The sequence below is a fragment of the Embiotoca jacksoni genome, unplaced genomic scaffold (genome assembly GCF_022577435.1).
Source record: "Embiotoca jacksoni isolate LCO1_2020_lvr unplaced genomic scaffold, fEmbJac1.0.p SCAF_9, whole genome shotgun sequence".
NCBI classification, from domain to species: Eukaryota; Metazoa; Chordata; class Actinopteri; family Embiotocidae; genus Embiotoca; species Embiotoca jacksoni.
The window spans coordinates 18339927-18365447 of NW_027185447.1; the positions used below are offsets into that span (position 1 = coordinate 18339927).

The window sequence follows — 25521 nt, forward strand, 5'->3', positions numbered from 1 at the left end:
TATTCAAAACAATTTCATTGTGTGTATTCCTGAAACAAAAACCTGACACTTATTTCCTTTAAAAAGGAAACTCTGATTTCCTTACTTGGCAGTGCTTTGACTTTTGGAAAGTAGGGACATTTTGCTGACTAATGACTCGATATCACAGTCAATTATTAAGGTTATCTGAGGACAGTGTAGCTTAATCTCACACTCAAAGTCAAGTCATAAATCTAAATAAAATGCACAAAAACACACATCACTGCCATGATGCTTAAGTGACATTTGACAGATGTTGCCTTTGACATTCTTATCATTCTCAGCCTCACATTGGCTAACCTCATTTATGAGTAGACATATTTTTCATGACGCTGTGATGTCAAGAGTGAGTATCTGCCAACGCATCCTTGGTTGAGAAACACCTCTCACATTTACCCTTAAACCTCCCACTAAAAATGCAATGATGAAGCACAGTAAACCCCCAGTTGCTCAATTAACATACTGATTTGGGAAATGCTGTTAAGTTTTTTGGTAAGTTGTTTGGCGATGTTCATGCTGCTGGTAAATGAGGGTGTGTGTGTGGATTTTTGCATATGGTATGTTAGTGTCAGTTAAACTGCAACTCATGTCAGTTGTAACAGCAGTCTTTGTCAATCGTTGACTACGTATGTCCTCTTTGTGTCATAATTTAGGTGGCTGTTTTAGGGCACTTCATAATCTACCTCTGCAGGCGAGGGGATCATGAAGCTCTGACATCGCTTCCTTCCTGTGTGGGAGTGTGGTGTCAATTTCTGATACGCCCATGTACGTATGTCGTATAAACATCTGTGGTTGGTGGGTCAAGTAGACAGTGGTCTGTAGGGGTACAGCACATTTAAGCCTTTGAAGGTATCGTCAGCCCACTGGGAAAGTACACGCAGTGGCTCTGGTGCTCGGAATTTCCACTTAGGGGTGGTTACTGTGGAGCGTCAATCAAATGAAGTGATGATAGCAGAGTTGGTGTTGCGGTGATATTTTACCTACAGTTAAGATGTAAGTGTTAATCATTTTCTAGACTTTGATGAACACATTTCAGTCTTGAAAAATAACCAGCTTTGCTATTGTGTCACTTGCACATTTGAAATGCTTGTGCCTAATTCAAATAGAAAAATATTGCCTGTGTTAATCTGAAAAAAATAAATTTGATCTTTCAAAGATTACATTTAAATTAGAATCGAAATCAAGTTAAAATGAATTAACAGTAAATGCAGGGGCGTAACCATGATATTGACATTGGGGGGTCCAAATGACATTTGCCCCCACTAAGACCCCGCTGTGATTATATATATTGATATATATATATCGTATAGTATCTTATTATACAATATATACTATAGATACTGTAATGTTCTCTAAAATTTCATTAAAATGTCATATTATTGTATGCTGTCCACAAATTCATAAGAAAGTCATCCAAACTGACATAAAAACTTCATATTATAGTATGTGGTCAAAAATACCCTAAGAATGTCTTGGTATAGCATGTGGTCAAAAATGTCCAAAAACAATAAAGTAAGATAGTATGTTGTCCAAAATGTCATAGAAACTTGATATTATAGTATGTCCTCCAAAATGTCATGAAAATGTCCTGCTAAAGTATGTTGTCTAAAATGTCATAAAAATGTCTTACTATAGTATGTCGTCCAAAATGTCAGTATGTCATGCTATAATATTTCATCAAAAATGTCATAAAAATATCATACGATACTGTCTTCCAAAATGTCATAAAAATGTCATACTGTAGTATGTTCTCCAACATGTTAAAACGCCCTGCTATAGTATTTCATCCAAACTGTCATAAAAACGTCCTAATATAGTTTGTCGTCCAACTGTCATAAAAATGTCAGTATAGTTTGTGTTTGCATTATAAAAAAAGTTAATTTTAAATGAGAAATTTCAATTATTAAAGCATTCCAGGCAATTAATGTGCAAAATGAAGACAACATTTTGAACATATAGACTTTTTATTCATATATATAATAAATTTCTATGTACAATTTATTCTTCTTTTGTAAAGAAACAAAATGAAAGAGAAAGCTTTGATTGCAAACAGTGTTTCATACTAAAGGGAGGGAGAGACAAAATGGAAAAGTGCTCATAAAACTAGTGTTTGTGTGTGTGTGTGTGTGTGTGTGTGTGTGTTATTTCCCTCTCGTAACTATAGTTTATGTAGATACAACAGGGGCTTGCCATTATTTTGCAAGGAGATCATCTGAAGATCAGAATTCCCCTTGAAGTCACTTTGAAATGAAGTGTCTAATGATTATCATAAAAAGATTGACATCACAGACAGCTCCGACAATATAAAGAAATATCCACCACACAATGTGAGGCTTTGGCTTTTATCACACTGACTCTTATTGAAGCTCACACTCGCTACAAACGAGACAACTGTGGTGCGTGTCCACTGTTTGCAATCTTGTTGATTTGCTCACTTAAATGTGTTTAAACCAAATGTTGTTATGAATGCCAGGGTTCAATCAGGAATAATGATACATTCGACAAAGCACAGCTAGGACAGTGGAAACTGGCCACTGATTCACAAAGAGTGATGTCTGATTGTCTGTCAGTCAGTTGTAGTAGACAAAGTATGACACCATCAATGCAACATGATCACATAAATAACATCACAAAAATCATCCAGTGTACGGATTCTTCCTTTAGGACATTGGCCAGAGGTAACCGCCTCCCTCCGTGAATTGTAATACTTTAAACAAAATGGATTTAGAAGATTTCTTTAAAGCAGTTGAGACAGTCATGCAGTATGCAGCCTAGTTAAACTAATGGCTGGCTACAGGGTCTCCCTTATGAAGTTGAAGAAATCCTCAGATCGCAAACAGATCAAGGTTAGCGTTTTAGTAGTTGGCAAGTAAGAACTTAAATAAGCTGTTAGCGATGCCACAGCATAAGGGAAACGGGGTCAGAGGTTTGACTCACACAGATACGAGTCAGGAGATCCAGTTCAAGGTCTAGGCCCAGAAAAGAGTTCCTAAGTGCAGGCCGTAGTTGTCGGTCTGGGTCTGGGGGATTGATATCCAGGCCCAGACAGCTTTAAAGGTCTTGCAGGACGGAAAAAAAACATCCTAGGTAGTGTACGCACTCCCGAGAATGTCTTCGTGGCAGGTTTTAAAGAAATCACCACACTGAATACCACTCACATTTCACAAACTGTACACGTCACGTCAATACAAAAGAGGGTTTTTTTTCTAGTCAGAGGACCCCTGCTTGTGTGTGAGAGGACTCCCCCTCCTGTCGAGCTCTCGCTGCCTGTACTCCTTTAGCTTGGACATCAGATGAATAGACAGACAGCAGGGGGCTATGAAGAGGGCCAGTCAGTGTCTACATTCTGAACCTAGAGATGGTTAAAATACGGCGAGGAGGAAGTGAAGTCGGTGTGGGGGATGAGGGAGAGTTGTTTTGTGCTCACTGAGTTTTAAAGGCACTGTCCTGTCACATGATGTCAACAAAGAACTCACAGGGATTGCCCATAGCATGCTGGAAGGACTGGCGACTGGCGGTGAGCTCAGGAGGAACGGCTGCTAACTCTCTCCCAGGAGGGGCTCCAGGGGGTGTGCTACTGCTGACAGAGGTCTTGGGGACCAGACGGGCCAGACAATAAGGGGGAGGCAAGCCTGGGGGGCCGTAGGAGGAGGCATGGCTTCGCTCGCTATGGGCACAGGAGCCCGGCCCGGGCTGGGTGAAGGGGGCGTGGCTGTAGGTGAAGGCGGGGTGGTTGTTCTTTGACAGAGCATGGCTCCTGTGTGAGTGACTGTGGCTGAGACTTGATCGGGCATGACTGTGACTAGAGACGGCGTGGCTGTGATGGCTCATTTGGCTGGCGGACCTGTCACCGCGCCTCCCTCCACGGACGGCAGGCTCTGATTCACTGCATGTTGACCTTTGGGCCTTCTCCTGTGGGGAGGAGCGTCTACCTTTGCCTGCACTGGGGTTGGATCCACTACTTCGGCTTCCTGTGGAGAAAGCAAAAAGACATTTTAGTTTGGCCTTCGGCAGAGCATGGAAACTGAACCTGAAATACACGGTGAGACGCTGTGACTCATCAGCGACCGCTGATTCAGAACAAGCTGATTTGACTACTGATTAAGTTTGAGAGAAACGGTCACACATTAAACAAAAGCTAAACAAAGCCTTCGTGAACTGCAACAGACACTGAACATGACATGTCAAGTGAAGCCACAGTATATTTCATTAAAGGAGCAGTGTGAAGGATTTAGTGGCATCTAGCTGTGACGGTCCAGATTGTGAACACCCCTCGCCTCACCCTTCTTTCCTCAGCAGGTAGAGGAATCAAAGGTGGCCGCGAAATGCACAAAAAAAAAGCAAAACAACATCTTTTAGAGTCACTGTTTTGTTTTATCTACTCCGGGTTACTGTTGAAACATGGCGGTGCAACATGGTGGGCTGCACGGAAGGTCAATGTGTCTCAAATCACAACTACTTCCATTTGTACAATTACATGGTATTACACTTACTTGTAGTGCCTGAATTTTGACAGGTTGGTGTTGTCTAAAATTGCACACTGAAGTTCTGCACTTACTGAAAATGGTCGTAACATTTGAATGCATCTACCGCAAACATATCTGCCGGCTTTGTTTGATTATTGTAACTTAAAATGAACGTGTTTTTGTGCCCTCTGTTCTGCATACACATAAACATACCGATCGCTTCCACCCAACAGCAGTACTTAGTGAAATAAACACCTTTGTGTGGACGTGCACAACTTGTTTTTGTATTGTGCTGCATTCTACAACAGCTGCAGCTTTCCCTCCCTTTCCAAGAGATCCAAACTCAATTTGTGGACCGCTTCAAGTACACCGCTTGTGTACTCGTAATGCACTGCATGTTTCTTGACATGACAGTTTGAATGTACTAAAAATACTACGTGCAAGTACGTGGTTTGAGACACAGCCCTGCTCTCTATTAAAGCCTCATTCTAAAGTAATGACAACACACGATTCTTAGTTTTAGGCTGTTAAATATGAATGAAAACATACTCATGAATATTATATTTCATATCTGCCAATAGATCTCCCTAAATCCTTCATACTGCTCTTTTAACACTATCAAATAATTTAATGTTTAAGGTGAGACCAGATATTTTCTTGTGCAATCTAACAAGATTCAACAGTCAAGGGCAAACATGATTATCTCAAGGAATCTTCCCCCACGTTCCACTGCAGCCACTGATATCTTGAGCTTCATCTGATTCATACAAACATTGAAACATTCACAGATTATACAAGTAAACATGATACACCTGCATTAGAATGAGATTACTACACAGCACTTTGTAAATATTACAGAATAACTTATTTATTTGAAAAAGTTATATTCATATTTAAGTAGGTTAGTGTCATGTCTCAATGCTGGTAACACGCACTGATGGAGGTGTACCACACAGTTGCAAAATCAAACATTCCACAATTCCCCTTCTGCAATGAGCCCCACAGTACTGGGTAAAGTGGTGCGTGATCGCCCCCTATCAGTGGGAATGATAGCACAAGCCTCAGAGTGATCACACCTGCATCATGCACCTCCCAGCACAGTACGAATGCATGCCCAGAGGTGCAGAGAGGGAGAATCAACTGTCAGGAGATTCACACACAGGATACATATGGACGAAGGAAAAATCATGGGACGAGCGGAGGAAAAAAAAACAAAAAACCCTTAAAAGCTACAGTATGGTAGGTGGAGAACGTTGAGCAGAAGAGACAGAGAGGAGTGAGAGAATAAGTCTGAATGGGAAGAGAGAGAGCAGAAAGAGAGAGCAGCAGAAGAGGAGAGGGGGTTAGCAGGCTTACCGGTTCCCCCAGTGTCCTGGGACTACCTCCTCCTTCAGTCTACCGTTGCCCAGCAGAAACAGAGGGAACAACAGAATTACACACACCTCCCAGCCCAGACTTCCCCACTCTATTACATCTGGCCTGTAAGCTCCCTGACTAATCTTTACACCCAACTGGCTTTAACTGGTCCTTTCTTGCCATCCAGCTAAAAAAAAAAAAAATGATGGGAGAAACTTCTCCTTAAAATGGACACATGCACTATCTGAAAACACGCAGGCAGACACATGATTAACCATGATGACTTGACGATGTTTGTCAAGTCTGTTCTTCCAAAGGTTGCAGACAAACCAACGGAGAGAACGACAACTGGCTGAACACAAGATATGACGATGTCTGGATGAATCAATCAAAACAACAGAAATTAGACTGGGAAATGGTAACATGTAATTTACCATTATTTGTCTGGGCTGCCTGGTTTAAAATACTACGAAGGCCCTTTCACAGCCACCTACTTCTGTATAAACCCCACTGGTTCTCCACTCTCCTTCAATGCAGATATCAAACACCATGCAGCACCATCACATTTTGATTCAAGATGAAAACAAAAGATCATACAGGAAACTGATGGATCGGGATGGGCTTGATCATTTCAAGCTGGTGATGTAGAATCACATGGTTGATCGGAATGTTTTTTGTTTTTTCTTTGTGTACACACCCAGTACTGCAGAGCTGTCCGCTGCATGACTCAAGATGCTCATGATTGACCTTGACAATACAGGACGCGTTTTAGAATACACAGAATTATGGAAAAATACAATCCAATGTCAACTTCCTGCGCAGAGAGCCAGAAAAGCTACCATTAAAATGAGTCAGACACTCGTTAAGACTGACGTCATATGCCAGAAAAACTTAATGTCTTGTTGCACATTGAGTCAAAATATTTCATTAATTAGTGATGGAATTGATGGAAAACTCTAAGGCTCGTTTTTGCCCCTCCTCATTGCTCACCCTCACTGTGCTGGCTGCCTGCGCTCCCACTGTGGAAACTGTGGCACGGGTCCGAGTATCCTGGCGGGAAGCTGGGGGGCGCGGATGGAAAAGGAGGGTAGGGGAATGGCTGCCCGCCCAGAGGCCAGGGGTTGCTGGTGGGAGGTAGCGGTGCCAAAGTGTCCTGCTCCGAGCCTCCGCCACTGGATCCCTCGTTTAAATTGAGTGATGCCATGTCTTGATGAGAGAAAACAGAACAAGAGAGGGGAAGATTTAGTACAATCCTTCCATTCACAAGAAAATTGTATGATGAGGGAGTTGCATTATTGGTAGTGTGCGAGAAGTGGCTGTACTTTGGCAGAGGTCCCCAAAAGTATAGTAGCACTGTTCGGAGAAGGTGATCTTGTTGACGGTGTGTCTCAGGTAGCCGTGTTTCAGCAGACTACTCGCATACTTCCTCGCATCCCGCCGGTCCTTGAATCCTTCTACTCTGGAGTAAAGCCAGTCTACCACGTCAGCACCTGACAGAGACACAGACACAGTCATGGACATGTAGGCGCCAGCTCTGATGGGTTGAACAGATGCTAAAAACATTGTTGATATGCAGTAACCACACAGTGACCACAGAAGCTACAGTCAGACAAGCAGCACGATGTTGAAATAACTTTCAATAAAGTTTGTGGTATTAATGCCAAAACTATGTACGATCATTTTCAGACTCACGCTTTGTTTTAGATTTTGTGGTTAAACAATAAAAATGCCAAAATGAGCTAATGCTATTTCTTGAATTTTGTAACAATAAACTGCCTCAAAGAAATGTCTCGGTGAATTTGACACAGCATTAAGGTTCACCGCAGTACAATAGAAATTGCTGCATATCTCCAACCTTTCTGTATTACTTATTGAAAATTACTTTTAGAAATCCAAATATTTTTCTCACCAATGACAGCGTTGGCGATGGTGATCTTCAACCACATCCTGTCCCGAATCTCGAGGCCAGAGTCTGGCAACTGCATCACCTTGACGATGGTTGCCATGTCAGTTTTACTTGCAGACAGCGGCAAGTCATCAAACTCTGAGATGGAGAAAGAGTTTGTGAAAAAATCATGACAAGCAGAACTTTTTTGGGGGAAAACCTTTAAATAATGTAAGTTGATCATAATTAGTATAGGTACTAAAATAATAATGTTTCATGATGTGATAAAAGTAGCTGGTTGTGTGTTTACCGTAGTGTGGGAAAGGTCCTGTCAGGGCTGTGGTGTGTGAAATCCAGGCTGCCGGGTCAATTGGTCTCACTGGCTCAGCTGAACAAATGAAACAAATAAGGCAACTTACTATAAATTCTACTAATTATTTACTGTCAATGTAATTAAACATATACCACTAGTGTATGTCTTACCACGAGGGATGGTGAAGTAGCTTCGTGGAGATGGGTCCCAACATTTGGCAACAGTAAGACTAATAGGACTGGAGAAGAATATAGAAAATAAGTGTAAATAAAAGAAATCAAAACACAGAAATATGCGATAGTGTGAGATAAGAAAACAAGTGTAAATTGCAATCTTTTAAATTACAAATATATTGGAGCAAGGTTTAGTGCCGTCTACTACGTATTATCGACCACATTATTATTATTATTATTATTATTATTATTATTATTTGTAATACACCTGTAAAATGTGTAAAACTGCCGGTATGTAAAAGTTCTACTGTTTCAATTATGAGTTGACAAAGAGATCAATGAAAGAGAAAGTGCTTCATACAACTCACTACAGATCCCTATATGACAGCAGTATACCGAGTATTAGTATGTAAACCTTATTGGTCAGTCAATTGGTTGTGTGAGCAGAGAAGTTGTTGATAGCAGCTTAGAAAGTCAGCAGGCTTCTTTTAAAATAAGTTGCAAAAATGGTCATAAAAGTCCACAAATCTCGCAACAAACCAGCTTTAGTGGTACCAATCATAATTTTTCTCAATAGGCTTTCCTTAATTCTCTAACCCCTCTGACCAACCATACAGTACCCTGTCTGTTTTATGCATTACACCTCTCAAATAGTAAGTTATGCTCTCATTGTGATAAGCTTCCCCAGCAAAGAATGCAATAATCACAACATTCAATAATTGGTCTGAGTATGATGAATGTTCTTACCCAGTTTTGGAAACAATCTCTCTTAAGATCCTCACGGCGTCGTCGTTACTCATGTTCTCAAAGTTTACATCATTCACCTGGTTGACAGACAAAACAAACCACATAATTAAGTCATTATATCAAATCACATTACTTAATGACACATTGTGTTTTCATGACTAAAATATTATTTTGCAGTTCTGCAGGAGCCTGAGATGTGTTTATGCACTTATGCTGTGCACACGGTAATCTCTGCAGCACTCTTAGGCCTTCAGATGCCTGCAAATCCTAAACTGCTTTCTATGGGATATATAGTCCTAAAACAATCTATATTGTTAGTGTTGGGGAAACAACTAGTTGCAATCAGCCAGCATGTGTTTTATAGTGGGTGTAGCTGCAGAGCTCTGCCGCAAAAACCTCAGAGCACGTCAATAACAGGAAGGAAAACGAGAAGCAGAATTATAACTTTTACATAAAAGTCTAGTGGAGGAAGTGAATAAAAAAGTGGTTATTAACAGGCCAAAAAAACTGAAGACAAATAGTGATCTCTTTATGTGTCAGCTTTGACGCTGTAAGAGAACAACAGCAGAAGTGCCACGTAAAACACTGATATTTGCCACAAAAATGCATGCTGGTGAAAATTTCCAATGCCCAACTACAATTTGTAAAAGTGGATGATTACCTGGAGGAGCATGTCTCCAGGTTCTATTCTGCCATCAGCAGCAACCGCTCCTCCCTTCATGATAGAGCCGATGTAAATACCGCCGTCTCCCCGGTCATTACTCTGACCAACAATACTAATACCCAGAAAATTGTACTTCTCTGTCAGGGAGAAAGCACAGCATAAGTGAGATAAAATAGGTCTGACAAAGATTAGAATATGAACGATATGTGCATTAAATTCTGATGTATAATTTAATAGTTGTGGGCGTTATCAGGATTACCCATGTTAAGTGTGACGGTGATGATGTTGAGGCTCATGGTCGAGTCTGTGATACTGCTGAAGGATGAAGACTGGAAAGGCAGGAAGAGGTTACAATGAGCACATTGTAAATAAAAGTGGCATGAAGTCTATATCAATCAGCTCTCTCATCTGTTTCTCGCACTCAGCGTCAATCTCAATTTCAGCGGAGGCACTGATGTGTCTTTGAAGTGCATACCCGGTCTATCTTGGCCACTTTGTGCCTCCGTCTGCGCCGCTTGTGTCTGCGCATCAGCTGTGAAGAGGAACTCTGTTCTGTGGAACTACTGAGCCTGAAACACAGAAGAAGAAAGACCAATTATTGAAATTGAAATAAAGACGGAGGAGACAAAAATAGGATTTTAGAATATGAAAAGAGGCAAGGGTGTGCAAATTTGTTCATGTAGTCATATTAACTAAATATAGAGTGTAGACCTGAGAATAGGTGTGCCATATTGTATCGTTCACAATAACATTAGTGATTTTTAATATAATAAAAAAAAAAAAAAAGCATATCATGATAATGTAATGTAATGACCCCACATCATTAAAATGTAGAACAATGTCAAACACATTACATGCATGTCTTGCGCATACCAACAACAAGCATGGCTGGAAGCGGCTCCACGATGGAGGCGTTATGGTGACATATAAAACTGTCACTTATTTTTCTGCAAACATGTGGTTTTGAAATTAATGCTAAAATCTTTTTTCAGTATTTTGTCATATTGTCAAAAATAGTATTATTGAGAAAATACCCTGAAATACCAAATACCGATTGAATTGTTTAGGTCCATATTGCCCAATATAGGTGAGATGAAAGGACCCAACGTGTTCATTAGGAATATTAAATACATTTTCTTAAAACTATGTAAAAGTCTATGTATTTCTATGCTTCCTATTGACAGCATATAAAAATAACAGTAAAATACATTTTACATTACAGTGAACCAGAACAGTTACTGTCATTTTGTAAGCTGAGGTTTTTAGTGCTGTAAGCATATTCATTGAATATTTATTGCTTGTAAGTTGCTTTATGTTGCTTTGAAACAGGCTAAAGCTGACATACAGTACACATACGACCAATTGGTATTTCAATTCAAATGTACACACACTTCTGTGGCGATTTCAGCAGTTGCTGACACCAATATAAAAGTATATCATGTGTCAACATTATAAGCTTCACAGAGGTTGTTTTTTTTTCTGTTTTGGTGGCATTTATGAACTGAAAAACAAAAGATAATTTCAAATACTGTTGTAAGTTTTCAGGTTTGCAAAGAGATCCAGTTTGATGTGAGGTAATATGTTACCTGCTAGCATCCTCATCTTCCTCGCTGTCGACAAATGAGCTGGACTCCAGCTCGCTGCTCATTACTGAGGCGCTGTCGTAGCCCATCGCCGAGTCCCTCGCAGTGCGCTCTGATTTAGAGTGACCGTTGATTCGAGGGACTGTGGAGAGAAAGAGCAAAGGAGAAGTGAGTCAGAAGGGAGGTCACGTTGCTCAATGCGGGGTCAGATCAGAATGTGAGGAAGCAACCAGGAGGGGATGAAAGCTGGAGTTATTGAGTGACAGAATTGTATAAAAAAAAAAAAAAAAGTGACAGAAATAAAAGTGAATCTTTAATCTGTGATACCTCAGGAAGATATTGACATGATTTGAAAACCAGAATACTTTCAATGAAGGGCCTAACTGTACACAGCTCTGTACAAATTCACTTCCCAACAGAAAGATAAGAAAAAGCAGTGTCCCATGTTTTGAAATTCCCAGCAGGACTTCCCCGTCCGTCTCCATACGTACGTTGCCAGAGAGGTGGTGCTGTCTCAGGGTGACAGCGGATTGGTTGTAAAGGTCTCATTAGGCGAAGAGGGCGTGGTAGCCAACGTATTCCCCGCGAGCAAGCAAAACATTCCAGCAATGAAGTAGTTCCCATCGCTAGCTCCGCCCACAGGGTGCTTTTATGAAACCTGAGCTACTGCACACAAACACTCAATCAGCAGAGGGACTTGACATCTGCTGTCAGGATTCACTCAGACATATTTCCTCCCAGACTCTGATGACTGGCAACAGGGAAAACAAAAAAGAAAAAAAGCAAGTGCAGGTTCACCAAGCCAGACTGAAAATCTGTGAGAGTGCGCTCTGCTCCGTCTGTGCTAGCCGCTCTCTAAAAGACAGCCTGAGCCCCAGACATCTCTGGCCACCAGCTGGCTGCTGACAGGCTTCACAGCTTATCTACAATAGAGGCAGTGAAGAGCAGCAAGTAAGAAAACAAGAAGACTCAACAGCAAAGTCACTTTCTGATTGAACAAATTAAACTTTGAACGTGATCATGACCTTTTTAAAAAGTTGTGGCATTTTAAATGGTTTTAAAACAAATTGAAACCTCGTTTATTTTGTGTATACCATGATCCACAAACCAATTATAGACTAATAAGACAGTGTCTAAGTAGGTTTTCTCTGTTTTAGTCAATGTTCCCTTTTAATGATAAAACATTGCATAAACATCACCAGCTTTACAAGCTTACAAGTAAATAAAAATGCATTAAAAAAAAAAAAAAAAAAAAAAAAAGCATCTCATTTTAACTAACTTGCCATGACATTGGAATGACAGAAAAACGACCTGAATTAAACAAACCACGAACTGAAATCACATGTATCATAAAACATGTTCATATATCAAACACCAACACCGGACATAACACAACAAATCTCCCTCACCAGAGCCGACAGTGTGCCTTCATCCGATGCACAGAGAAAGTGAGCTGAGAGTGAGGAGAAAGTATCGCTCCCTCCCTCCCTCCCTCCCTCCCTCAGCACGCAACTATAGAATGAGTGCTAATCTGTCTCTGACCGATCTGATGACGATGCCGATAAACAAGAGACATATGGGATTTGACATGATCTTGCTCTCCTCTCCCCTCTCTGCCTCAGGTGAAAAACACCATCAGGTTATTAAAAGCCCAAATGCTTTTAGCACGGTTTCCTTTTAACGAAATTATTTTAGGATACTTTTCATAACAGCGGGCAGTTGAAGTTTAACAGCTGTTTTTTTTTTTTTTTTTGCTACAAACATGAGTGCTTTGGCTTAGCTCTCTTTGACCTCAACCTTTAAATCCTGACAGCTCTGAACAGCATAACATTTAATGCAACAGCAATATTTTTGTTCCTCTCTCTTTTGGGCACTGAATGTTCTCTGGTCCAATGCAATGATGTCAAAGTCTTGTCCCACAGCAGCTTAAGATGCACAGCACTTGGGGCGATGAAACCAATCACGTCCCATAACGCCATGCTGCCCTGTGGGCCTTACACCTGTTCACCCGCCGAAACTTTTCAACTGCTGCATTATTCAATGTTGCAGCACGGAGAGACAACACTTTAACTGATCGCTGTAAAACAACCAGAATTCACACAGAGACAGAATCACTGGGAGCGTGTGTATAAGGTAACAGGGGAATTCCTGCTGCTGCTGCTGCTGATGCTGCAGGCAGCGATGGCACAGAGGCGGGGCTCCTCCTTTATATGTCTTTACATCCCCGCCATGTGACTGAGCCAAATTGAATTACATTTCATCGGGCCTCGCCTGCCAGATTTATGAGCCACAAAATTGCTGGTAGACCACGAGAGGCCCACCCAATCTCCCCTGATGGTTTCACCTAATTAGAGCTAACAAACTAGCAGACAGAGAGCAGGAGGCTGTGTGGAATACATAAGGTGATCCTTAGGAAACTCTCTGCCCCTTCTACCATAGGGACTAATCTGTGTCGCTGTAAATCGCTGTAAAACAACCAACGAAGTAACAGATGTTCAGTTGGCTGTTTAGCAGCAGCGACGATATATCTTGTGCCAAATCAAGAGCTTTGTCATAAGAGGCACCAGAGTGGGATCACAATGAAATCATTGGATATGCATATATATGGTTAGTCTGCTGCTGTAAGATACAGATAAATCTGATTTTAGCTTTAGATTTTGTTGCAGCTCTTCCTACAACCCCAACCTGATGCTGTACTCTGTGATACTAATTGCGCCACATAAATGAATGAGTATTTGGTTAATGAGCCGGGAGCATGGGATGCAGAGCCAGGCTTGCTGTGAAGAGCGGACACGGGGAAGAGAGGCAGACCGAGAGAGAGAGAGAGAGAGAGAGGCAGAAATAACACGGTTTTTTTCTGAGTAAAAACAATGGAGGACTGAAAGCATTAGAAGCTGCTGGTTCATTACTTTCTGCCATAACACCATCTAATTTTGCCACAATGTTTGTATGGGACAGAAATAGAATGAAAGCCGGTATCTGAAAATATTGCAGGTTTGATTATGCTGATAACAAAACAGTTTTTCCTGCTCCACCAACATACTCTGATCACTATTGTGGACAGCACAGACATGTGAGGTTGCCTGGCAGCATGTTGAAAATATTGCCCCTCTAAACGAGAGCTTTTCTTTTGAACGAGCCTGGAGAGTGCTGTCCCTCTCCAACCGGAGTGACTTTAATATCGACATTAAAGCGGATGTATTTGCATTTGATAACAGCTCTCAGGGGATTTTAAAATCAAGATCCAAACAATGTCTTTTCTAAATCGTCCGTATGAAAGCTGCATTCATATTTCAACAATTTGCTGCAACAGACTTTCCTCTGACATTTCACAAAAACACTGGTGTTTTCTGACAGGGTATAATCATCCTGTGGAAAACACCCTCCGACCATAAACCTGAGCCACACACAGGAAGCAGAGGACCGACAATTATTGGGAAAGACAGTGAATTCCAGAGACTTTGACAGACACACTTATTCACCTCTTACTTTCTCCGTCTTGGTTTCTTGGTTTGACATAGCTGAAGTTCAACATGCACCGCTTGATCCCCAGAGGCCTCTTTTTTTTTTCATACATGTCTGCTGTCTGTCCAGTTTTTTTGTTTTTTTTGTTGAGTGACTTGTGCAGAGCATGAAAGTTAAATGAAGAGGTACTGAAATGCAATAACTTTGAAATGACAAGATAATTGCATTTTTTAGGATCCATCTGTTTCTGGCTGATAATACTCACGCTCTGTTTCTCGAGCTCTCCTGCGAGCGCGCTCCCTCTCTCGCTCTCTGCGGTGGCTCAGGAGAGACTCTGTGCCCGTCTCTGTGTCCAGGCCATCACGGCTGCTCACTGCGTTGGCACTGCAATATACACATCGAAAAAAAACTTCAGTCAGATTCATAATGATGCGCAAAACACACACTCTCTCTGTCCCTCTCTTTTGCAAAAACGTGTTTGGAATTAATTCTCTAGCCAGCCTGTGACCCCGAACTCCCGAACACAATCCCCAGCTACAATATACTTCTGTCTGTTATAATATCTGTTTGACTGCCATTCAGCCTTAAGGGAATATGCAACTCATATCATGACTCTGTTTCAAATTCAATCCCTCTGGCCAAAATAGCAGTTTCATTGTTCTGCGGTATGTGATGTGTTTTTCACTAAGTGTCATTAATGACCAGATACCCTGAGAGGAAGCCATTCTGGACAATACTGGCATTAATGAGACCTATTGAAAAGCCCAGATGGTGCCTGGAGCATGATTGGGAGAGAGAGACGGAGAGGGGAGAATGACAGATCGCATAAAAAGTGAGAAGTGGTAGCTCAGGTGTGGGCTGAGCAATAAGCCGGCCTGTGTACTTGAGGTCTGGGAGGAGTTTGAGGGGTTGTGGAGAGGCTGGCGGGCAGATTGTTATTCTGTCAGAGGGCTGGAGATGCTGTGGCCTCAGGCACCGGGGTGAAGGGACTTACACAGCCACGGGGCTCCGAGGAAACCCAAAGCTGGTGAGAACTCTACTCAACCCTGTCAGTCTGTCACACACACTTAGGCGTGTTAGCACCATGTACCTTACACCTGCATAAATAATCACATGTGAACTCATGCACTCTTATGCCCGAATGGCAGCACCCATATACAAACGGTGTCATATTCAGAGTGTGTAAACAGAGCAAAAGAGGCACAAAACACAAACGTGTGGAGCAAAATCATCCTGCCTCCTTTAAAAACAATGCTCCCACACACCTCAGTGGCAATGTGTGGATGATCAATGCAAATTAAAAACCCAAGAGCAGACAGGAAGCTGTGTCTGCTGTGTTCACTCAGCAGGATAAAGTGCTCAATGGGGCATGCTTACACGCCTCTGCTACAGAGTACTAATGGTGCACCTGGGCCCATTTCACCAGCACGGGCCAGCGCACGTATGCAAATATCACCGAAGATGCATTTGGATGCATTTCTATTGGAAAGGTAACGTGCTGATCGATGTCGTTGTGATCTGCCTGTCGTGTGAGTGCCGATGGCTGCTGACCAGCCGGTGTGCAGATCTGCTGATCCGGAGGGAGATTATCTGAGGCGCTAAGGCTGCAGCTGTGAACAAACGCCACCCCCTTTTACCCCCCCCCCCCCCCTATCCCCCCCCCCCACCCTCCACACACACACACACACACACCCTCACTAGTGCCAATCGCCACCCCCTCCCTCTTGGGAAATGGAGATGGGTGCTTTTAATGTCTGTTAATCCGGATTACCAGGCAGAGGCACATCAGTTGTGTCCATTCTCAGCCCAAAACACCTATTCTGTGTGCTCATCAAATAGAGCTATTCACACCGACAAACACATGAAATGCATGAATAAAGCACAAAGAGAAAATGAAGTGATAATAATATTCCAGCTATTTACGGAGAGCGGTAAAGGGCGGAAGAGTGGATTCATTTCAGAAAGAGAGGAGGTTCGCAACAGGGAATTCACCACGCTGCTTCTCTGAGAGAAAGGCCTGCCTGTCTGCCTCAAAGAGGGAAAGAGAAAGGGAGAGTGAGGGAGGGGTGGCCTGGCGGAGGGAAGGAAGGGGGTGGGGGTGACGCGGGGTAAGGACGGCTGGCAAACTGTGGTCTAGCCCACGAGGTGGCAGTAGTAAAAGCTGGCTGGGAACAATAAAATCATCAGGACAGCTGACAGCCGAACAGCAGGGAGCAGCCCATAGAGGGCAAAAGCGAGCTGAGATGTCAAACACTGGATAAAGAGATACACCGAGACATGACAGATTGCATGTTCTCAATATAGAGCCTCGGCCATATTGCTCTTGCGCTTTAATGGCAACAACCCTCGCCTCCGCTGCCCCCAGCCCTTCTAGCTATATTTAGCATAGGGCTTCTCCTTAGCAAGTGCAGTGATATGTTTTTAATCTGCCAGTTTTAAGTCAAACTCTGCTCAGGTACCTGCAGCTGGGGGGGGGGAAAAAAAAAAATCACCCTTTTCTAAGCGTGTGTATTTTCGGGCCACGTGTGCCTTTATTAGCCGAGTATGGATGAATGGTCTGAGTGACTGAACACAATGGGGCCTCACTGAGTGCCAGTATGTGCCTGAAGATGTTTGTGCTAGGAAGGCTAATTCAAGAATCAGCAGTACTGGCGGCGTACGCATCATGTTTACATCGACGAGCGGACTAACACCTCACTCCACGGCTGTGTGGGTGGGAAGTGCGAAAGATAGTCGCCCCCATGCATGTTCCTCCAGTTAAGCTTTAGCACTTACTTCATGCTATATTCGCACACTGGAGTATCAATCACCTACACTTCCCATACGAGCCCGTGGTGACGAATCTCTCTGCTCAGCTATCCACGTTCTGATTAGCACATATGGCATGCTGGGAAATAAAAAGGTTACTCAGCGCACAGGACTGTGCGCTTGACTACACCTCCCTACATGCGTGCGTGAAATTGTGCATACATGACAAGCGGCAATCAGCCTACTCACTGGAAGGAGGGGGGTCGCGAGTCCCCGATGCCCCCTGTTCTCTCGAGGGGTGGGGGAAGCTCCGGATGGCTCTCTGTGCACTGAGATCCTCCATCGGAGTGAGCGCTCTCTGCCAGGACCAACTGACGGAAAAGAAATATTCATGATACATCAGACATATTCAGCTGAGAGAGAGAAAAACATAAATATTTTGTTGTGTTATACAGACCCACAGCGTGCAGACGGAGGATCAGAAACAAACTCAACAGACTGTACTAACAGACAGTGGCACCACAGGGACAGACACTCGTGTACAAGTACACATGAGTGTCAGTACAAGTACACAGGAGGAGAGGCTATGAAGTGAGATGCTGCAGAGAGGTCTGAAGATGACTGGTGGCGACGCATAAAGAACTCGAAGTAACACGGCAGGCGACATTGAAACTTAAAAGACCACACTGCTTTTACTCAGCTGAGTGTCAACACGGAGGATGATGTACAATGATCCTTCCTTTCATCTTAGCCGGAATAATGAAAATTAAAGCAGGCAGCCGTGGAGAGACAAACAACTGCATGGACTATGATTATTCTCATGCAGATTCTTAAATGAAGACAGGGATGCTCTTTTTGCTCCATTTCCAACTATGTTAGTATTCCTGTAATTTCCATCACCATCTGTGCCTGTTGTGTGCTAACTGGCTTTGTGTTTAAAACATCATAAGAATAAGCAGATTTCTCTCTGGTCCCTGGTTCCCCAGTTTTATGGAAAATTGCTTTATAAAAGCATTTACTTTCTGTGTTCAACAGTATTATTAAGGAAAATTAGTAGAGATGCACTGATGGACTTTTGTGTCCAAACACCAGGGTCTTCTTTTTCCTTAAAATATGACAACGTGTGGAGCTTGTTGGATTATTTTTTGGAGCTGTAGACAACTTGCAGTGAAGAAACATAAACAATAATGGAGACATTGAATGTCCTACTGACATTGATTAGCCTAGCCTAGTTAAAGCTAGTTTGCAAGGGCTACCCCAAGATGGGCCTTGAAATTACATAAAACAATAGGATATATACAGAATAGCACAAAAAGCAACAGTAATATACATAGTTGCAGAAGAAAACACAAAACCAAACAAGAAAATAAATATAAAAGCAAAAACATAAACTTGAAAACATTAACTAATTATAAAATGAGTAAATATTGAGATGCTTGAATAGTTAAATCGCTTAAAATACATTGAAAGGTGGCCCCATTAAAAATGTTCATAAATAAAATGCTTATGATTCATTAAGGTGCATACATTTGGACTAACTGGTTGTTAGTGGCGTAGTAAAACCATATTTGAAGATAAGTTAAAACTTTGATCCTGCAGTCAGAGAGTATCGACACTGAGTAAGTGTTAGTAAGCAAGACAGTCTTTAACAAGTCTACAGCCAGTACTGTGTGGCTTATTCTGACCTCTGACCTCCCTCTGGAGGGAGGCAGGCAAAATAATGACTTTCCCCGCGGAGATCAATAAACTGCAACATCTATATACTGTAAATAAAAAAAAATAAAAAAAACAGACAAAAAGCCACCAAGTAGATTAAATCACAGCTTGTCTCACTAATATATTTTCCCTTGCCTGCAGTTTTCCTTCAATATTTAAAGGCAGAGCTTTAACCTGTGTCCTCTGTTCTGTATGGCAGAGCAATGATTAAGATGTAAATCCTCCTCTTACATAGACAGGCTGATTTAAATTGACATATGTTATCGTCCCTGGAGGGAAACTTGGCCTCACAGCGCTGTTTATCTTCCACAATTACAGAACACTAAAGCGCTACACAGGTCAATAGAGTTACTGACCATCGGATTACAGTAGATGATTTAACTCGTCGTTTAAGGAGTCCAACTCAGCCAACTTTGATTGTATTTTCTAATAATAACTAATGCAATCTCTCACACCTTTACGTTACAGCTGAACAGTGAGCTCAAGGTGAAGAGTGTTTAAAAAAAACCTCTGTGGAGGCGTTACACGGCTACATTTACGTGATCTATAAGTGTTTCACATCTTTGCTTAGAGCTGAGGCGAGCAGCCAGGAGAGCTCCATCCATCTCACTTACCCAGGATACCACTCTCCCGTTGAAGCACGGCAGCTTGGCGTTGTCATCGGAAATCTCTTCTTTGACAACCCTGGGGAGCAGGCACAACAGATACAGTCAGGCTAGGTGATCAGGTGAAGGGCACGGAGTCAGTTAAACAACACAACATGGTACAATGCAGAGACACCTTCCCCATCCCCGCATCGCTGGCACATACTGAGCGACATTCTGGGCTTTGAAAGTCACATTTTTCACATTGCTTTCAAACAACTTGGCAATCTTGCTTAGCATGGATAAGCTCCTAGAGCGGCAGTGATGCCACCCTCTGTTTGAGTCTCTATCACCGATTTATGGACATCGTGGCTGTTGGCCCAGTTACACTTAAGCACAACAAAGTGATAAGGATGACTCAACTTGGAAAGAAAAGGGCCATAAATCAGTGATGTCAACCTGAGATACTGTAAATAGATAGATAGATAGATAGATAGATAGATAGATAGATAGATAGATAGATAGATAGATAGACAGACAGATAGAGATTGAAAGAGATAGATAGATAGATAGATAGATAGATAGATAGATAGATAGATAGATAGATAGATAGATAGATAGATAGACAGGCAGCCAGACCGACAGAGATAAATTTGTGTCAGTGTGAATGTTTTATGAGCGTGTGTAGGTAGAAAAAGCCTCATAGCGGCGACAACAAGGCGTCGAGGGACAGGAGTGAGTATTAATAGAGGTATCTAGTGTGAGAGCCTCCTTCAGTGTTTGTCTTCGGCTGTAAATTCCCTACAAAAAAAACCTCCCAGTTAGCCTCTGACCTGCTGGGACACAGTTCAGCAGCAACCTGTCACCACACCTGCTGGGTCCCTGTCACACAGATCACGTCTGGAGCTGGCCGAGGGGCTGGAAGATGAGCTCACAAATACACACCGACACAGTCTAGGGGATATATAACATCCTCAATCCATTATAAAACTAACTCCCTGTATGTCTTCATGTATGTCGCTTGTTTTTTTTTGGCAAATGATTTTTTTTTTTTTTTTTCCAGAATTGATACAGCCAAGCATGTCTTAAACTCAGTGGAGATCTCACATTAGCTTCTCGGCTTTGAACATGAAAAGGGAGACGCTCGACTTGAGAGCAGCAGGAAATCCTAAGATTTTATGCAGGGGTGTCTCTGACAGTGACTTTTACAGCTATATTCTCTTCTTGTTTGCCAGAACTTCCCTGCTACTGAAATGATTAGCCATGCTAGTTGGTGTTTTTGTGTGCGCTGCTGCTGTGGGAGCTGTATTTCTGGGAGTGGTGGACAGAGATAACGTAGCCTTGTGGCTGGAGCTTACGACCACAGAGTCTGCCGCTGCGGCGTGTTCCACCTCGGGGAGGAAAAGGGAGGGAGGTGACAGGGCTGAGTCTGCCGGCTGCATTTTAGGTAGGAAGTGTTTGCATCCTCTCTCTCGAGCTGCACGACCAGCTGTAAGGTGACTTGTGAGGATGTGGGAGTGGCCTGTACAAATACAAATCGCAGCTATGCTTCTTCCTAATGTTCGACAGGAATAAGGGAGGCTGTTCGCTTCGTGCGGTCGACCAGTGTAACTATATTTTACGGTCTCTGAAAGCACTGGCAGGCAAAATAAATCTCTTAAACATACGGTGTCTCTGTTGTAAGAAGTGAAACCAACAGAAGCAAGAAACGATTCCAGTGATAACAGATGACGTCTTTAACAGCTTCCATCTGATATCAAAACCAGTCTGAGTTCCACTTCTGAACTTTTAACAAGGACAGGCACACAAATGTACAACACACACACACACACACACACACACACACACACACACACACACACACACACACACACACACACACACACACACAAAAACAACAACCCCTGTTTAGAGTGTTTAGAGACGCATGTGTCTGGTGTAGACTGCTGTCACAGATCTGACTTCCTAGACCTGGCAGCTTAAATAGGTTTTAACAGATTTCACATGATAATGACACAAGATTTACCCCGGTGATTGCGGAATATTCCGCCGCTGGAAATATTTGTGTAGCTGGGGAAGATTAGCCGTGTTTGTTTATGCTTTGGAGAACGGAGGAGGGCTGGGCAACTTACAGCCTAAACCAGAAACCAGAGGCAGGAGCAGCCGGCCAGCACCGGCCAGCAGTCCAAGGACTTTGGTGGGCCGATGCTAATGATACTATAAACAGGGAAGCAAAATATTTGTAGTCGAATAAGATTGGGAATAGAAAGACTTCAAAATAACACTGAGCCTCACTCAGAAAACAGCTTAGTTTTAACCATCTAAAGATGTTAATAATAGCGCACATCCTGCTGATGGCACATTTAATACAGCATCATAACCATGAAGTAGAGACGTTTTAGTTCCTTTTCTGTTAATCATGTCACTATATGATGAATATTATATAATCAGTACCACAGTAAGCTGTTGATGCAACGGTAACAACGTGCAGTATAACCTTAAAATCTGTCACGAATAGCGAAAACAAGCGCGGGGAGGCAGGGGTGCATTTGTGCACAAAGCTGCAGATTTTTGTCCTCCGACTACAGAGGCTCAGCTTTACTTTCTCAGCAGAAGAAATATCCCCTCACCAGCCTCCTATTTTCTGAGGCACAAACAAGACTGTTTCTTTCAGACCTTCAGCTTGGCTGCGTCCTCAGCTCCACACTGCCTCTGTGACTTGCATTATAGTGAGGTCTCAAACCCACTCACCACCAGTGGCAATGACAAAACGCCATATCATCACCTTGAAGTCACCGAAAAAGCCAAGTGGGTTGCTTCAAAACAACCCAGCCTCAATTAGCTTCCTGTCTTATGAATATTGATGAATGAATGAATATTACTGAGGGAAAAAAAAACAACTGAAGTATGAAACGTGCGCAAGAAATGCTCATCGTTCAATTTGCTGTGCTGTGTTGTTTGAATGGAAATGCCACAGCCCCTGGTTCCATGCAAATCCAAAGGGAACTAAAACGACATGTTCACTGCGGTAAACTGGGGCGTTTGGGGGGGCAAAGCGTTTATCAAATTTGTGTGGCCATTGCTTAAAACGCTGATATGGCCGGTACAAATGCAGTTCAGCAATCCCATAAGAAAATGGCTGTTTTTTTTCTGCTCAGCAGGGGGTCTACAACAGAGGACCTTGCACTGACTGCTCATTTACATTTCAAACACTGTCTATAACTGCAAGGGATTTGATGTTTTCCCTCTCTGTTCAGCCTTCTTATTCCTCCCTTGCTAATTCTCCAGCAGCCATACTGTCTGTGTGTGCAGTACAGCCAGCATGGCTACCACAAAGCGCTGCTTTCCTCTGTGCCTTTGACTGAGTTTGCTTCCATACTGTGCCAGTACCATACGGCACTTGCAGAGCCTGAAAATTCAACCTTAACTCAAAGGCGGGCATGCTCGTGGAGATGCCTTTATAATCTGTGTGTAACAGCTCCATGTGAAAATATAGTAGACATACCGTCCACTTCACAATGTACTTCAGGATATTTTGTTGATGCACACGCAGGAACGTTGGGCCTATGTAGGCGTGCGCTCAGCAACCTGAAGTCGTGTCTCCATGTGGAGAGAGCAAACATGCTTTGTTTGTTTCCATAATCTGCTTGTCGATCACCTGAGGCCCAGTGAGCAGCCCGGCCTGCAGCACAAGACAGGCAGGAAGCCAGGGCTGGGGACAAAGCGGCGCACCGAGCCTAGCCCGCCACCAGGAAGAGCGAGTTTCCCTCACAAGGTCAGGCTGCAGTGGAAATGCATGACGTTTGAGTCCAAAGCGACTGCCCGCCCGTGCATTTCCTCAAATCGTGTATGCGATTATGAGGCTCGATATTAATGTACGTGGGCCCCGTGTATGACTGTTCAGACTGGAATGAGAACAGGCACTGACACAAATATGTCATCCCCAGCAGAGACCGGATACAAGCAGATCTCGCTGACCAAGACACTGAAGGGCTTTGTAGACCCGGTGTAACTCCTGAAAACCAGCATGGGATGACAAAGTGAGGAACAGGGAGGAAAAGGAAGAAGAAGAGAAACAGGGAGGAAATATTTCTATTATTCATCGCAACCAGCATCCAGCGGAGGTACTGTAGAATAGAGGTAGCTCTTCTGACTTTCTGGGGTGGAATATACCATCAAAAAGAATAAAATAAGTTACAGAAAACACAGATTTTACTGAATTTGTTCACATTTCCATGTTTTGCTAAAATAACTTATTTTACATAACATGTATTCCAAAAAAAAAAATCTCCTATTTCAATTCCAGGAAGAGTCTAAAACATAATTAGTGGTTAAGATATTGTTGAGAACATTTTTATATCCCCTCATGAGACAAAATAACAACAAAGAGTGGATTGTTGGATGGCAATGAGATGGCAAAAATTGTCCCATCACAATGCATGCGTCTGTATTAAAAGAATTTAGCTTTTATAACCTGTCTGACATTACGGTAACGAGTGTATGGTGGATATTTACAATGTTTATAGTAGAAAAAGAAGGGCATAAAGATAGAGTGCTGTTTGAAGGATTAACACCTCTCAGGCAATTAATAGGTGATAAAATGATGCATATGGTCACAATCACTGGCATGTGCTTCCCATAATCCTTTGGGATTCACCTGCAGTGGTCCATTGTGTGTGTTGGTGAAGAAAGACAACTTCCTGGGCTAGCAATGATTTTTTTTATTTTATTTTATTTTTTTTCAAATCTTCATCTACACTGACAATCACATGCTACAATGACTAGGCACGAGGGGAAAAAAAAAAAAAAAAAAATCTAATAAAACCGAACATTAGCCCCGAGAACGAGAGAACACGAAGGCTTTCTCAGCCTCGCTATGACGTTTAAATATTCCACATGGTTAGTATATTGACATTAATGCGAGGAGCTGGGGTCTGGCTCTTGTGTATTCCGTGCAGGGCTGCGTCATTAGGGCTCTGGACAGATCTGGTATCACTTCAAACACTCATGTGTCTCCTCCACTGCGCACAGGATAGCCTGTAATAATGAGCAGGTGCCAGGAGCGTGGAGACAGACGTGGTGCTGTAGTTTGCACACATGTAAGCAGGTTGCAGCCAGTGTTGTTTGATGGTGCCTATTAAGGCCCGCGTTGTGCTGTCTGAATACACACTGCAATAAATAGCAAATGAGCCACACGAACGGGCTAATAATAATCACCGACAGTAGCCACTTACCCAAAATCCTGGTCCATCGATTTGAAGAAGAATTTGTAGCTATTGACCGGTCGATTGTTGAGGACATTTTTAAAATCCGATAAGGTGACTTTCTCCGGAGAAACAGACAGTTTGACCAGATAAGGAGTCTCCTCCTCGTCTATGTGATATATTATTTTAGTCTCCGCCATGAGAGTAAGGGGAGGACAATCATTGACACAGGAAAGGAACAAGGGTTGGCAGCGCAATAAACAGGCCTGCTATGTTACCAGCTACCCGGAGAATAACATAACTGCATTTCCTAACACATAAACCTGTACAGCCCGCGATGGAAAATGCTGCTCCGTGTCTCTGGTAAACACCGCGGAAATCCAGACATAATCGCGTTATGAGTGCCTGTATTCCTGCTCCAGTGTGAGTCGGTACGGTGGCTCTCTCGGCACTAAAACAGGAAGGGACAGTCCACATCCTTGCGATATGGACTTGGGAATATCGCACTATTTTTTTTTTTTTTTTTACGAGGTAATTGGTGAGACAGTGCTGTCATCTAGTGGTGTGTCTGGGCTGTGCGCAGGCCTGAGTGCCCGGTT

General features: G+C 42.7%; 1 protein-coding gene across 1 annotated transcript; it reads right to left on the reverse strand.

Moving 5' to 3' along the window:
- Positions 1 to 1963: 1963 nt before the first annotated feature.
- Positions 1964 to 25392, reverse strand: LOC138192980 (segment polarity protein dishevelled homolog DVL-1-like). The gene is made up of 15 exons (XM_069140731.1): positions 24953 to 25392; positions 19749 to 19818; positions 17668 to 17789; positions 14936 to 15054; positions 11209 to 11347; positions 10098 to 10191; positions 9882 to 9951; positions 9620 to 9759; positions 8959 to 9035; positions 8209 to 8276; positions 8036 to 8113; positions 7750 to 7884; positions 7163 to 7330; positions 6831 to 7046; positions 1964 to 3989 (listed from the first exon to the last, which is right to left on the reverse strand). The coding sequence occupies exons 1-15, from the start codon at positions 25120 to 25122 to the stop codon at positions 3469 to 3471; spliced, it is 2187 nt and encodes a 728-aa protein (XP_068996832.1). The 5' UTR covers positions 25123 to 25392; the 3' UTR covers positions 1964 to 3468.
- Positions 25393 to 25521: the final 129 nt, after the last annotated feature.